Source organism: Phocoena sinus, chromosome 1 (assembly GCF_008692025.1).
Source record: "Phocoena sinus isolate mPhoSin1 chromosome 1, mPhoSin1.pri, whole genome shotgun sequence".
NCBI lineage: Eukaryota > Metazoa > Chordata > Mammalia > Artiodactyla > Phocoenidae > Phocoena > Phocoena sinus.
The window spans coordinates 20,825,229-20,840,136 of NC_045763.1; the positions used below are offsets into that span (position 1 = coordinate 20,825,229).

At 49.0% G+C, this 14,908-nt stretch overlaps 2 protein-coding genes across 10 annotated transcripts in view; both read left to right on the top strand.

Moving 5' to 3' along the window:
* DHDDS (dehydrodolichyl diphosphate synthase subunit) overlaps positions 1-12,245 on the top strand; it is a 33,480-nt gene extending 21,235 nt beyond the window's left edge. For 4 of the 9 annotated variants that reach the window (XR_004349377.1, XR_004349384.1, XR_004349382.1 and 1 more), the window contains exons 9-13: positions 5,026-8,660; positions 9,690-9,734; positions 9,935-9,964; positions 10,331-10,909; positions 11,403-12,245. Coding sequence is in view for 1 of the 9 variants with exons in the window: in XM_032628498.1 (XP_032484389.1) it covers positions 5,026-5,265 (240 nt within the window). In the remaining 8 variants the exon portion in view is untranslated. Of the gene's footprint in view, positions 1-5,025 lie in introns of all 9 variants that reach the window. The other 5 variants (XR_004349386.1, XR_004349389.1, XR_004349388.1 and 2 more) reach the window with 3 other exon arrangements.
* On the top strand, positions 8,446-12,252 carry HMGN2 (high mobility group nucleosomal binding domain 2). Its single transcript, XM_032628522.1, has 6 exons — positions 8,446-8,660; positions 9,690-9,734; positions 9,935-9,964; positions 10,331-10,381; positions 10,814-10,909; positions 11,403-12,252. Exons 1-6 carry the CDS (start codon positions 8,646-8,648, stop codon positions 11,436-11,438), a joined length of 273 nt encoding a protein of 90 aa, XP_032484413.1. The 5' UTR covers positions 8,446-8,645; the 3' UTR covers positions 11,439-12,252.
* The last annotated feature ends 2,656 nt before the right edge of the window (positions 12,253-14,908 follow it).

Below are 14,908 nucleotides of genomic sequence, written 5' to 3' on the forward strand. Positions count from 1 at the left end.
AGGATGATACAAACTAGAAAGCTAACTTAAACATTACTTAGGAGGTTTATTAGTGGTAATGTTGATGATGTAACTCTGAAACTCTTTTATTCATCTTGTAGGATAAAACAAATGAGTAAAATGTTAATGTTATTAGGAACCAAAACATTTAGGTTTTGGCCTGGGCAGCTGGGTAGATGGCTCTGCTGTTTCCTAGGATGGGGTGGACCGTGTTTGAGGACAGCCATTAAGAGTTTCATTTGGTACCTAAGAATCATAATTTCAAACATTTATTGAGTTCTTACGTGTCAGGCATCCTTTTACTTATATTCTATGTAGTTCTGTAAGGTAGATACTATTATTAATTGCCCCCATTTTTAGAGTGAGGAAACCAAAGTAATAACAGAGATACTGACTGCCCTGAACCTTTTTTCAGCAGACCTCATAGTGGTTTTGGCCAGATTTCCTCTACCCAGGAGCCCTCAAACTCTGTTTCTAGAAATCTTAGCACCTCAGCAGAAGCACTAAGCGTACAATCCAGACTGACAACATCCTGGCCAGTTTGGCCTCAGACCAGAGAGCTGATCTTTCTAACATCTCCCTTGTATGTATCCTGTATCATCACCAAACTGGACTCTTCACAGTTCCTTGTTCCCATACCCTTTGGTATTCTGCCTCCACATCTGTGTTCTTGACCCATCTCCCAAATTCCCATTGTTAAATTCTGAGCTGCTCTGTCTCTAAGCCCAGCCCAGTATGTCCCCATTCCCTGCAGGAAGCCAGGGCAGGGAGTTGGGTTCTTGATCTATAGTAGCTCACTGGGATGAGGGCAGCTGATGGATGCTAATGGAAACAGGGACTCAGCTACAAATTGTTGGAGGCTAGACCTTGGTATCTGAAGGGACCATGGCAGTTTCCAGGTGGTCACCCATCAGTCTTAGAGAATGGGGGCTGGCAAATGGAAGAAATCTCGACTATGACACAGTAGGACAGATAGAAAATTAGGGCACGGAAGGGGTGGGCAGCAGTACAGAGCCACTGATCCTCAGTTACAAGCTGCATGGATGGTAGGTCCATGGGGGGATCTTTGACAGAGATGAGGAATAAGTGTTCGGTCCACTTAATCTGTAATGATATAGAGGGGGAATATACATATTCCCACTAAACTTCCTTTGATGCATTTGTCAGAGGTTAAACGCCAGGGTGGAACAATCAGCCATTTTATTTCTAGTGCTCTTCAGGTAGTCACTATCTTCTTCTCAAGAGAAGTTAAAAACTTCAGCTATTGTCTCAGACATTCCTGACTTTGAGTCATGGCACAGCCTTCTAGCTGTGTGACTGGCTGGGCAATTACTTAACCCTTCAGAGAATCATTTTTCTCATCTGTAAAATGAGGGGAGTAATGATAATAATAATACCTGCCTCACAGGTTTGTGATAAGTCTTCAGTAAGCTAATACACTAAAAGCGCTGGAACAGAGTTCATTTTCAGAGACTGGTGGCCAATATCGTTCACAATGTATGTCTCTGGGCTCTTCAGACTTCATCTGTCTCCAGAAAAACCACAGACACTTAGCATCCCGCTCATCCCATCACCAGTACAGTTCCCTTAGCAGGGAGACTCTGGGTGCTCGTCAAAACATCATGTTTCCAGCAAGAGGTACTGTCTCTTAACAACCCTCAGAAAGGCACCCCGCCATGCTACTGACCTGGGCATATTGATTGTGGCAAATGGGGACTTTTGGGAAGACTTGTCATTAGCTAATGAATGTTTTGAAACCCAAGACCTACATCCTCTCCATGCCCCAGTGAGGTCAGAGAACTTGAGGGTTTATATACTGGAGGGGCTATTACATCTTGTTCCCTAATTCTGCTGAGGAGAGAACAAGAGCAGAGAGGCTTAATGCCCAGGAGAGATTTATATTAATAGGTTAGGGCCCCATTTCTCAAAAGGAGCTCCTTGGAGCCCTTACACCAAGACCACATAAGGTCTGCATAAGAAATGTCTAAGGTAATTATTAATGCCCTCTCCCCTGATTGGTCATTATACAGGGAGAGTAGACAGTATGGTCAGGGAGAGAGAAATTGACTATTAGGACTTCCATTAGCCTAGATTTTTAGAGGCTGAGTACCTGAGAAGAACTTGCAACACCTTTGAGATAGGGAGGTAGATCTAGACCATGTGGAGGTTGCACAGAGGTGCCCAGATGCAGGCCACTGGTTCCCCACTCCACCCCTAGAAAGTACAGCTTATCCAGAGGCACGAAACACATTTCCCAAAGATCTTTCAAGAAGTTATCTTAGGGCTTCCCTGGTGGCACAGTGGTTGAGAGTCTGCCTGCCAATGCAGGGGACGCGGGTTCGTGCCCCGGTCCGGGAAGATCCCACATGCCGCGGAGTGGCTGGGCCCGTGAGCCATGGCCGCTGAGCCTGTGCGTCCGGAGCCTATGCTCCGCAACGGGAGAGGCCACAGCAGTGAGAGGCCCGCGTACCGCCAAAAAAAAAGTTAGTGGAGAAACCAAGGGAACTTCACCCCACTGTGTGACCTAGGCCAAGCCCCTCCCCACCTCAGCCTTGGTGTCCTTGTCTGTACAATGAGAAGGCTAGAGCTGATGGTCTTTACGAGCTCCCCTGACTCTGTCATCCTAACAGTGAATCGCTGATTCCTGGCAAATTAGGGGCCAGGGTCTGCTTGGCTGCAGCCTCCCTGCTCAGCACTCAGTCTAGGGCTGCCATTTGGAAAAAGCCTGAGCCGCATGGAGCAATTTTAACCAGCTCCGCATTTCCTCCTCCTGTGGCTTGGTGCCCTCATCCTTCCTGTTCAGCCAGGACTTAGCCTACTTGGCCCTAGCCACAAGCAGTGGTGACAGAAGAAGGGCTAACTGTTAATAGCCAGGCACCAGATTGGGCATTCATTATCTCATTTTTCCTCAAACCACCCAGTGATATGGACACTATCGTCCCCATTTTGCAGATGAAGAAATAGGCTTGGAGAGGTGAGGGAGTCCTCTGGACAGAATCTTCTCAAACCCCAGTATTCCAGGCAGACTCACACTGGCCTGATCACGCTCTTTGATTTCCTGAGTGATCTATAGTAGCCCATTATTCCCCCGCTGATATTCTCCTCCCCCCATACACTTTACCTTTATCTGTATCTTCCCCATTGGTTAAAGCTCAGCTCAGATTCTGCCTGACCATGAGATTTCACTGCCCCCTTGACCTTCGTCAACCACAGTTTCTTTCCTCTGAACTGCATGGCCCTTTCTCTTACCTCCATGATGATCTTTACCACATTCCACCTTGTGTTATGGTATTTGGGTACATCTCTGTGTCCTACTCAGCCTGTAAGCACATGGATCGTGGTGACTACGTCCTGTGCATTTCCGTACCCCCAATAAAGTCTTGTATGTAGGACCCAGGGTTCCTCCTGACTAAGGCCAGGAGGAAGCCCTTCTAACAAGATGAAGATCCTTACATCAACTTTTTAAGCTTGTTTTAGTCTTCATAGCTCCACATGGGAGTTCGTTATCATAGCGGAAGAGTACCCTTGAATGCCTTGGATCATTCAACAGCCTGGAGGGGGGATTTTCCAGATTTTTCATTTGTCATCTTTATTCATGCAGTAAGTCTTTATTGCTGAGAGACCCTAGCAAATCACTTCCCTACTCTGAACCTCCATGTCTGTCTCCAGCACCTCTGTAGCTCTTTTGCGAGGGTCAAGTGAGACAACAGATGAAGTGCTTGTGTACATGTAAGATATTCCTTAAAGGATTAAAACAAAGCAATCCAGGTGTTCACAGGCTGAGTAGGACACAGACAGGTACCCCGATACCACAGTACAAGGTAGAATGTGGTAAGGGTCACAAAGGGTATAGGATACCAAATCGGCAGCAAAATGGGAGTTTCTCACACATGGAATAGGTTTGGCAGGAGGGACTCTGGTGCTAAGGTTCTGCAGCCTGTTAGAGTGGCAGGAGCAGAGAGCATCAGTGAGGCACAGCAAGGCCTTGGTTCTGCTCCAAAAGGGTTTTCCCCTTCTGTGCCAGGAGCATCCTCCTTGTCCTCCTGGGATCATACAGTCAGTGTACTGAGCATTTCACATGTACAGGGTGCCCCAAGTGCCAGAAAGGAAAAGCCACAGTCTCTGTCCTCTAGGAGTTCAGGGTTTGTCTGAAGACACACACAGGGTATGAGAAGTGCTGCCAAGGAATGTAATCACTTACCTGGTGTCAGAACTGGTTCCAGGAGCCCGAGGGCTCCACTGAGCCTCCAAGGGTTCATTTTTCTAACAGAAAATGTGGACTGTGGACACTAATGCCTGTTCTAGAGGCAGGATGAAGTAAGTGGCTTAAGAAAGCTGAACCTGCTTCTCATGATGTTCACAGGAGGGTCATTTGCTGGGCGAGTCAGCCTGGTCTCCATATGAGAGGCAGTTCTGGATCCAGACTCTGAAAGATAACTTTAGGCAGTTGGGAGGATGGCACCCTTAGAGTGACCTGGGAAACCAAAGAAATGACCCACTGCATATGCCCCAGGCAGGAATAGAACCTTCCTTGCATCAGAGTGATAACTTGTAAAATTGCTTTTTCTGTTTGAGAGCCTGCTAATATGCTGGAGGGGTTTTGCATGTATTATCTCTAATCCTTAAAACCACTCTTCAAGGTAGTCACAACCCCCGCTTTACAGATGAAGAAGTGAGGTTAGGAGAGGATTTGCCCAAAGCCACAAAGCTAGGTGGTGGGGGAACCAGAAGTCACACCCACATTTGCCTTGTTCCCTTCCAAGTGCAAACCTGAGAAGAATTTCAAGAAATATAGAAACTCCCACCCAAAACAAACCAAGATGGATCCAGAACTGCCACTGCCCTGCCTATACAACATGGGCACCACCCATTGCACACCTACTCCCAAACCTTTCCAGATCTGCTACAGACTTCCCACTGTTCCACTTAACTTGGCCCGTCCTGTGCCCCACCCTTACCTCCTCCATCCCAATTCCACCCACGCCTAAAAATGATCTCCCCACCCCAATCCCCACTTTTCTCTAGCAGAAGGCCCGAGACATGTATGCAGAGGATCGGAAGAGGCAGCAGCTGGAGAGGGACCAGGCTGCAGTGACAGAACAGCTGCTGCAAGAGGGGCTCCAGGCCAGTGGGGATGCCCAGCTCCGACGGACACGCTTGCACAAACTCTCAGCCAGACGAGAAGAGCGGGTCCAAGGCTTCCTGCAGGCCTTAGAACTCAAGCGGGCTGACTGGCTGGCACGTCTGGGCACTGCATCAGCCTGAGTGAGGCTGGCCTCCTGCCACTTTGCCCTGCCCTCTGCCTCCAGGGCCCCACTCCCCTTTCTTTTCTTGGTGAAAGGTACCTCCCTCCTGATGACGAATTGTGTTTCCTTTGCTTGGCAAGGGAGCCCCAGAGGCCAGGTTTGCTGGCCATAGACATCTTTGGGCTGCCTTGGACAGGAGGGTTGAGGGTGAGTCTCTCTCACAAGGACACTAAACCCAAACTCTGATCCAGGTCAAACTCTGATCACGAATAGGTTCAGAGAGCAGAGGGCCCCAGCTCTTCCATCTTTGCCACCTCTACCTGTACTCCTAGGTGCACTTTCTTTTTCCACCAGCACATCCTTCAACACAAAGAATTTCGGGGAAGAGTTCTCCCCAGAACCTTAGCCCTTTACCCATCCATCTTAGTCTTCACAAAAGATGTGGACCCACCTTGGATCTGCTGGTAAATAGCTAATAGGCAGCCAGCGTTATTTAGGCAAGGAAGGGGAGGGAGAGACAGAAAGAAAAGTTGCCCATCTGCTGCTCCTCCCCCTTGGCTCTCCACCTGGGATTTGCTATTGAATCTCTACCCCCTCCCACCACACAGTGCTGACTGTTCACTGAAAGCAGCGCCCCCAATGGTGCGCGGAAGCCAGGCGGGTGATTACAATCCAATTACCTATTGTCGACTCAGCCCACACAAGCTTTTCTCCTCTTGCAGGGCATGGGGCCAGGCTCCACTCCCCAGTGAGACCGGTCCCCTCCATGGCTACAGGGTAACAGAAGACCTATAGGCCCTGGTGAATCTAATCCAGCACAGGCCACCTTCCCTGGATCACATCAGGACCAAGAGCACAGAAACAAGCACTTCTCCCAACTGACTGCCTCTGGCCCTCAGCATCTCGGACTCTGCTTCCCACCTCAACAGCCTTTGAGGCTTTTCTCAGCTTTTGACCTGTCCCCCTAAGTAGACGGTGAGATGATTTATTCCCAGCATGGCAGAGTCTCAGCTTGTGAGGGCCAAGGTTGCCCAGCAGGGAGAAGAGGGCCGAGTCAAGGGCCGTGTCCTTTTCCGTACCTCTCCCTGCCAGGCCTCGCTGCAGAGCTGCTGAGAGGATTAGTGCCTTTGAAGAGCTGTCTGAGCAGCTCTGTGCTTCAGGTGCCCCAGAGCAGCAAGCACCAGCGGGTAATACCAACCAAAGGCTACTCTGTTTAGTCTTCCCGTTTTACTTTCTGCAAACTGTTTCCCAGCACCTCCCTCTAGGGGAGAGGTAGGATCTTGCAAGCAGTGCTAAGAGCATATTCTTTAAAACCTATAACTTCCCTATACTCCAGTCTCCTCCCCTTTCTGTGCCTGGATACCTGGCACAAGAGACCCTTTGGGCATCTTCCCTGCTCCCAGAATCAAACATAAATGCCCGGCACTGCGATTGAGAAGCCAATCAATGCACCCTTTGGCAAGTCCCCCCTCACACACCTGGCACTCCCCACTACCAATCCCTGGCACGGGGTTCCCAGAGAGCAGGTGCTGTACATTTTGCAGCTTTACAAGGGGGCTGTTGACAGCCTTAATTAGGGAGGCATGAATTATGCGGCTATAATGCAGAGCCCTACAATTAAGGCGGGAATGAGGGGCTGGAGGCAGCAAATGGAATCTGCCCTGTGAAGCATGGTTGTTGAGTCCTGTCTCCTTTCTGGGTCTGACTTTCCCTACTACGATTGGGGTACAGCAGAGGTGATTAATGGGGCTGGTATCTTTGGCCTGAGGTCCTGTATTCTGGGAAAGGTACACAGTGGGGAGGGGTGAGGAGTGGCTGCCTCTAAGGGGTGGAAAGGAGAAGAGGCGGAGGGATCGCTGCTGCTCAGGAACAGGGGCTGCAAATAGTTGATATGAACTCACAGTGATTGCTTTCTACCGGTGTGATTTGTACAAACCAGCTCAACCCTTGCCTCAAGAAATTAGGTGAGACCTATTTAAATGTCCTCCCACCTGTGAGCCAACCCCCCCCCCCCAGTTGAGGATATTTATCGTGTTGCGTTCTCTCGGGTGTCAAATAGAATTTTTAAAATTCTTAGATGTACAACTTGTTTGCGAACAGTGCAACAGAAGATCATGTTTTGCTGCAGCAATTGTCTACCTCCCTCAGGTGCACTTGGCTACCTCCAGGATCCCTAGCTTTGGGGACGGGGTGGGAGAGCCACTGGGAGAGCCCTTTTTCCATCGCAACCCCTGTACCTCTACTTGTTTCCTAATGCCCGGACGCTTTCCTCCACCCTCCTTTTCCCTCGCGCAAGTGAAAGGAAGCCAGCCAGCCTGCCAGTGTGGAAGGAGGGATTTCGCCAGCTGCGTGTGCAGCGCCCAGGGTTAGTGGCTGCATCGGGTGGGGGCAGCTGAGCTTCATGTCTCCGTAGCGGGTAAAGATTAGAGGGAAGGGAGTGCTAGTAGGCCTTCTTGGCGGCCACTCTCCGTCATTCGGTGGCGGGGTTCTGAGGTCCAGGAATACAAGGACCTAGGAGAGCCATCCACCCGACAGGCTTTGGGGGGGCTTCGTTGGTGTTTGGGGAGGCGGCTGAGCAACGGGTGCTGAAAGGACAGCTCCTACCTGCCCCACTGCACCCGAAAGGCACCTCTGCGTGTAAAGTCTCCCCCTGGAACCCCCACCCCACCTCGAGTGGACCGCCTTCCAGGTGAGGTGCCCGAGAGGCGTCCTCCGAGTGGCAGCCTGGAAGGATGCACGTCCGGCTGCGCCGAGCTGGCTTCCCCGCTCTTTCCCCACTTCAGCGTCAGCCTTGGCCCTGGGAACTGCAGCCTGTGCCTCCAAGCCGCGCGCTTCCTCCCGCCTCCGGCGGAGAAGGGCAGTGCGGCCAGGCCTAGCAAACCCTTCTTCTGGGGCCCCCAGCGGGAACAGGAAGGAAAGCGGCTGAGATGCGCCCTAAGTGTCGCATGGCTTGGAGAAGTGGGTAGCTCGGTTGCATAAGGTGGAAGGAACTTGGTAGTTTGGAAAAGCCAGCTCTTGGCGGGAGCCGAAACCCAGAGCTCGCCGAGTCGCACCCCCCTCCCTCATTTATTGCCCTCGACGCGCGCCTCCCCCACTGCGCCCCCACCCCCTAGGCGCGCCGCCGTCTCGCGCGCCCTCCCCCCCATACCCCCCTCCTCACTCCCTCCAGAGGAGGTGAGTTTAAACCCCGCCCACGTGACCCCAGCTGGGCCAATGAACGGCGGCGGGAGGTGAAATCCGGTTCTAACCGGTCCGGGGCTCCCAGCGCTATAAAAACTTTATAAACCCCCCGGAGCCCGAGCAGTGTGAAGAAGAGGCGAGAGCGACCCTTGGACTTGCCAAAGCCGCGCGCCACTGCATCCCCGTGTCCAGCGCATACGTCCCGCCGCCGTCGCCACCATGCCCAAGAGAAAGGTACGTGGCGCGAGGGCCCCAGGCGCTGGGCCGCCGCCGCCGCCGCCACCACCACCACCACCACCACCACCACCACCACCACCACCAATGCAGCAGCCGCCGCCGCTTCCCCGGCTTTGGGAAGCGCGAATCAGCGGCGAGCTGGAGCAGACTCAGCCCCCCGGCGTGGTAGCTCGAGGCGGTGTCAGGCGGCCCCGGGCTAACCCTGCGCGGCTTGATTGCCCGCGGGCGCCAGAGGCCATATTGGAGGAGCGGCGGCCGCGGCGGGAGGAGCCATGTTGGCGGCTGTTTATCCCGCTCCCGTTGGGCTCGACGTGCCCGCCCCGCGCCCCTCCCCCCATCGCTAGCGCCCCCCGCCCCCCACCCTCCTTCCCCGCGGGCGGGCAATTCAAACCCGAAAGGGCGGGAAGGCGGCATTCGGGGTTGGCGGGCGGGGGAACGCGCTGCCGCCAAAAAAACGCCGCCGTGAGGGGGCGGGGCCTTCTTCCCTGGGGGCGGGACTTCGCAGTGTGGCCCCACCTCCACCGCGCGCCGCCCAAGGCCCCCGCGCACGAGACTCGCCCCGGTGCGCGCCGCTGCCGCCCACGAGTTCCCCCGGCTGCGTGCTCCTCCCGTCTCCCGCCCTCGACGGCTGCCATGGCAACGGCGCTCGGGCCCCACCTCCGTAGGGGTTTGTTTGCTCCTTGTACAGCTGTTGCTTCTGCCTGGCGCAGCGGCGCGGGCTGCGCTTCGCGCGCCTCGCTCCAGCTTTGCGCGCGCTTCGCGGGGCCCCGCCGTCCCTGCGTTATGAACCAGACCGGGTGTGAGGCTGACACATAACAGCGTTCCTAGCGCTTTCTGAGCACTTCGGGGATTTGCATAGGAGCTGGGGATGCTACAAACTGAGGATTTGTATGTCTTAGGAAAGTTGTGTGCAAGATTTCCTTCGATTTTTTTTTCTTCCCCCTTTAGGACTTCGTTAAGTTTACTGAATCATTAAGAACTGCTTCAGAAGCTGCAACTTTCTTAGCTTTTGCTTGTTTTTTATAGGCTGAAGGGGATGCTAAAGGAGATAAAACCAAGGTGAAGGATGAAGTAAGTCTTACTCTCACTGCTTTTGGAGTCTCACAAAGCCTTGGGCTCCTTTAGTGGTAATTAACCATATTCATAGTCCTGAATTTGCCTCAGTAAGCTCTCTTTACTTCTTATAGTCTAGAACAATTCAGCTGCAAAACTTTTTTGTATTTAAGTGGTTCAACTGTCCTATTTGTAATTTTCTTTATTTTTTTAAATAGCCACAGAGAAGATCTGCAAGGTTATCTGCTGTAAGTGTGTCTGCTTTAAAATTTTCACATTATTCCCTGAAACTAAAAAGCATTGAAAAACGGTTCCCTTTGCTTCCCATGAATTACGGTCAGTGGCTGGTATTGAATGACTTACTCTGCTATGGACTCTTGCCCATTTGGAATTTGCTCGTTCTGAAATTGTGATGGCTGTAGCCAAAGTGGGACACTTCCGAGTGTTACTTGAGTGGGTTTCTGAAGATATGAAGTTCTAATGGAAAGCCCGCCACAAACTTTACAAAGTAGGAGAAACTTCTATGCCAGTGGTGCTGTGGTTTGGTTGTGGGTTGTTTTCTTTGGTCCATTGTACTAATGTTCTCTGCTCCCCTTTTCTCCCCCAAATAAAAGAAACCTGTTCCTCCAAAGCCAGAGCCCAAGCCTAAAAAGGCCCCTGCAAAGGTGAGTAGGACGGTGAGACAAACATGCATCTAGGATTTACATAAAAGCCTGAACAGTTTCCCATGTTGCTGACAGGGAGACCTGCTATATAACAACTTTATCTGTTGATACAGAGTTGAGATTTGACAGAGTTAATAGGACTGGTCCTTAACCAAGAACTCTGTCTTCAATTTACAGAAAACTGTACACTTGGGTATTAAACAAGTGCAAGTGTTTAAGCTGTCTTATTCTATTATTTACATTCAGATAAAGAATTCCGTGTATTGAAGACCACAATTTGGCCTTGTTTTTATGAATGGGGGAGGGTATGTAGTTTATGTGTGTATCTTATATTTGATCAACAACCCTACTTTGTGCAGAGCTTTGTAGACTTGTATCCTGGTGATAGAAATGAGGAGAAACAGCTTTTTTCCCCCCATCCCCCCATTTTAGAAGGGAGAGAAGGTACCCAAAGGGAAAAAGGGGAAAGCTGATGCTGGCAAGGATGGGAATAATCCTGCAGAAAATGGAGATGCCAAAACAGACCAGGTACACCTGTTTTCACTTTATGTTAAGTCTGCCCATTCAGTCAGTTAATGATCCCAAAAGCTTTTATGGCCTTTTTCTTAACATCTGTATCACTCCAAGTGTGCCTTTTAGTCTGGAGTTTGCTTGTGGTTTTTTTCTGTGAGTTTAATCTGGATTCTTGAAGGCTCTGCCGTCCAGTAGAGAGCTGTGGTACGAGTCTCGTCCTGTCGTTAGGTGTTGTGCTCGTGCTACACCATGGTTTTCAAGTTGGGAATAACCTCAGATCTTGTAATATTGGTGTGCCCCCTTCCCCAATTTTACAGTAAGGTCCAGAGGGGAAGTGACTTAGCAAAGTTACCTGCCAAGTCATTTTCCAAAGAAGTACTGAGTCTCAGTGTCAAAGTACCTAAAACCTGAACTTTGGCCTGGGAGCAAAGAAATGCTATAAATGAAATATGAATGGAGATAGTTTCCACATCTACATACTGTATTCATCTGTTTGTTTTTCTTTTAGGCACAGAAAGCTGAAGGTGCTGGAGATGCCAAGTGAAGTGTGCATTTTTGATAACTGTGTACTTCTGGTGACTGTACAGTTTGAAATACTATTTTTTATCAAGTTTTATAAAAATGCAGAATTTTGTTTTACTTTTTTTTTTTTAAGCTATGTTGTTAGCATACAGAACACTTCATTGTTGTTTTTTGGGGGAAGAGCACATGTCACTAATAGATTGTCTCTGAAGCTGGATTGACATGGGAGAAAAACACCTTTCCCGTCTGGTTTTGAGAGACTTCCTCTTGGTTCCCAGGAAGGAGGGGTTCCTTGATACTGACACACAGTAGCCACCTTGGCACAAATGCCTTGTGGTGTGGAAACTAAAGTTAGTTTTTATGTCCTCTTCTCCCTCTCCACCTTCAGCATAGACTTGATTCCCTTAAACCCAGAGACCTGTTGGAACCTGACCCCCAAAAATTGGTTACCAGTATGTCAGGCAATCTGGACTTTGCATTGTCACCATTGAGATGGCGTCCCTCAAAAGAGCAGCGGTTCCTTTTTTAGATTGTGGATCTTCAGATTGATACTTTTGCCATTTTCATTTCCTGAAAGTCAGGGTCGGCTTGTGAAAAGTTGTTAAACAACATACTAAATGTGAAATGTCAACCCTCACTCTAAACTTTCCCTGTTCAGAGCATCACATGAAGACTTCATGGGGTTTTATAGTGGCTTTCTGATTTTGGTAGTCCATTGCAAAAGGGAGTTTGAAAGTTGTATACTGTTAACGATTGTCTGCCCATGTCCTGCCTGAAATACCATGATTGTTTATGAAAAGTATCTTTAATAAAGCTGGATACAGTTTGACTTGGAATGCTGCCTCTAATCTTTTCCCAGGAGTGGGGGAGCCTGGTTTCTCCAAGTCTCTTGGGACAGGATGCATTCTGGTGTGAGGTGTAGAGGTTCCATGTACAGTCAGTCTTTATGGTCCATCTGTAGAACACAGTGCTACGTGGACTTGGGAAAGATCCCAGGAGTAGACAGGTGGTGAGAGGCTGGGAGCAGAGAAGTGGTTTCTGTACTTGGTTATGTAGCACTACCTGAAGTGTATTTTTAACTGCAGGTATTTGGTAGATCTGAGGTTTGGGCCTGGCAGCTGATAGTACAAGAGCCTTTCCACTTCATTCACATTTAAGATCTCTATAAAATTAGCAAGTTAATAGATAACGGCTGTATAGTCCTTGTGCGAGAAGAAAATGCCTGTGTGTCTACACGGTTGGCCATAAGATGTGTAAGGCAGATGGCACCCTGCTGTTGAGCAGACCTGCAAATCTTCTGTGAATTGATTAAATTCTTGTCCTTGTTGGTAAACTGCTCTAGCTCCAAAAGCAAAGACATTAACGGGGACTTTGCTGATTGCCTTATCCTGGAGACCCTGCAGAGAACCCCTTTCCTCTAGGGAAATAGCAAGAAGTTATGTTAGGAAATATAATTTGTAATAAATTGATGCTTGCAATTTGAATTTGCTTTCATGGGTCACCTGTTGTTTGAGAGGAATAAAGTAAATTGGAGGCTATTTAAAAAAAAAATCTTACATTGCTTTGTTTATCCCTTTAGTCAAAACGGTAGAGCTTTCATATCAGTTAAGCTCTTCATTGATAAGTTTTCTGTGTATTATCTCCAATCTTCAGTTTTGAGATAGTTGTGTAGTGCAAGTGTTTAACACCCTTTTTACCGATGAGGAAACGGCTCACATGAAGAGACTTGTTAAATGTTATGTGTACATCTAAAGAGAAGCGGTTATGAGTACATCTAATGAGTAGCAGAGTCCTGGTTCAAACCCCCAACTTTAGTCACAAATAATTTCTGAGTTCGACTTTTAAGGGGCGCCTTTTGGATAAAGTAACGTTTGCCCACTTGGGCAATTTCCAGGCATTTGCTTCCATTATTGCCGAAATAGTTCTAGGATGTAGGTTGTTTTTATTCGGGGATGGTTCATCTTCCAGAGTGGAGCCTGATACAGCTGTTAGGAGTGGGGGTATGACAACTTGTTACTTGCACAGAAGTTGCAGGATTTGAGGAAAGCCACAGTTGGGGTTATCTCATTAGTATTTGTTAAGAGTTCAGGTTGTCGAGACGTGTTGCGCCATGGACCATGCTAGAAGTTCGGCCAGATGCTCTCCTTTAATCTTAGGGTCAGTCCTGTGTAGGTATTACCCCCATTTGATAACTAAGAAACACATTCAGATATGAAGTGACTGGCTTGCGTTATACTCAGTTGTAACCATTTTTTTGTGTTACCTAGAAGTTAGAATGAGGAGAGTGAACTTGAACTTCTTTTTCCTTCCCAGAAAATATTTGCCGATTTGACTGGCTGTGGACCATGAGAGTGCCTGGGCTTAAAAATCAAGAAACCAAATGTGAAAACGTGGTGAGGACATTTACGACAGCCATAATAGTTTGATCAGTGGCAGTCCTGACCTGAACTAAAAATAATCAGAGAATATAAAAATGGATTCCCTTCCCCTTAGTCCTGTCTCCAAGCCCATTTGGGAAGAGTTACTGGCGACTCTGCTTTGGCTCTTTAAATTAAAAAAAAAAATCAAACGGCTAAAACAGGAGGATTTATTCCCTAAAAGAAGTACTGAGGTAGAGTGGGTCTAAGGACCCAGGTGGTTATTTGCAACTTTGCTGCTCTGCTGCCCTCAGAATGTTGTCCACCCACCTCAGCCTCCAGGTCAGCTGCTCCAGACCTCAACTTGACGCCAGTGTCCAGAGGCAGAAGATTGTTTCTTTTTTTCTCCTTAAGAAGAGTGAATTATGCAGGACTTCCCTGGTGATTCCTGGCCGGGGAACTGAGATCCCGCATGCTGCTTGGTGTGGTCAAAAAAAGAATAATGAATTACTTCCCAGAAGTGCCTTAGTAGCTTGTGTCTAATTGGGCAGAAGTAGGTCACCTGCCCAGTCTTGAACCAATCGTGGCAAGAGGGATGAAACCACAGAATCTGTTTCGGATTCAGCCAGAATTACTGAAATTGAATCGGGAAGGAATAGATGATGACAGAAGAAGGGTTGAGTGGACAATCACTGCTGCACTCGGTTCCTGTGATGTCTCCAAGCCTCACCTTGCGTGGCTTGAGTGCAGTATTTGACACTGCTGAGCACAAGCCTCCCACCTTTATTTTAAGTTGAGAAATAATTCAGACACCATGAAATTCACCATGTTAAAGCCTGTAGTTCAGTGGTTTTTAGAATACTCAAGTTGTGCAACAGTTACCAATAATTCCAGAATATTCTTAGCACTCCAAAAAGAAACCTCATACCTATTAGCAGTTGTTCCCCATTCCCTCTACTCCCAGCCCTAGGCAACCGCTAATCCACATTGTCTTTACTTTTTAATTTTTTTAATTTTTTTTTTTTTGGCTATGTTGGGTCTTTGTTGCTGCGCACGGGCTTTCTCTAGTTGCGGTGAGCGGGGGCTACTCTTCACTGCGGTGCGCAGGCTTCTCATTTCGGTGGCTTCTCGTTGC

Coding starts and splice junctions, on each gene's coding strand:
- HMGN2 (XM_032628522.1), top strand. Junction 9,735..9,934: donor AAACCAAGGTGAAGGATGAA/GTAAGTCTTACT, acceptor TTTTTTAAATAG/CCACAGAGAAGATCTGCAAG. Junction 10,910..11,402: donor GAGATGCCAAAACAGACCAG/GTACACCTGTTT, acceptor TTTTTCTTTTAG/GCACAGAAAGCTGAAGGTGC.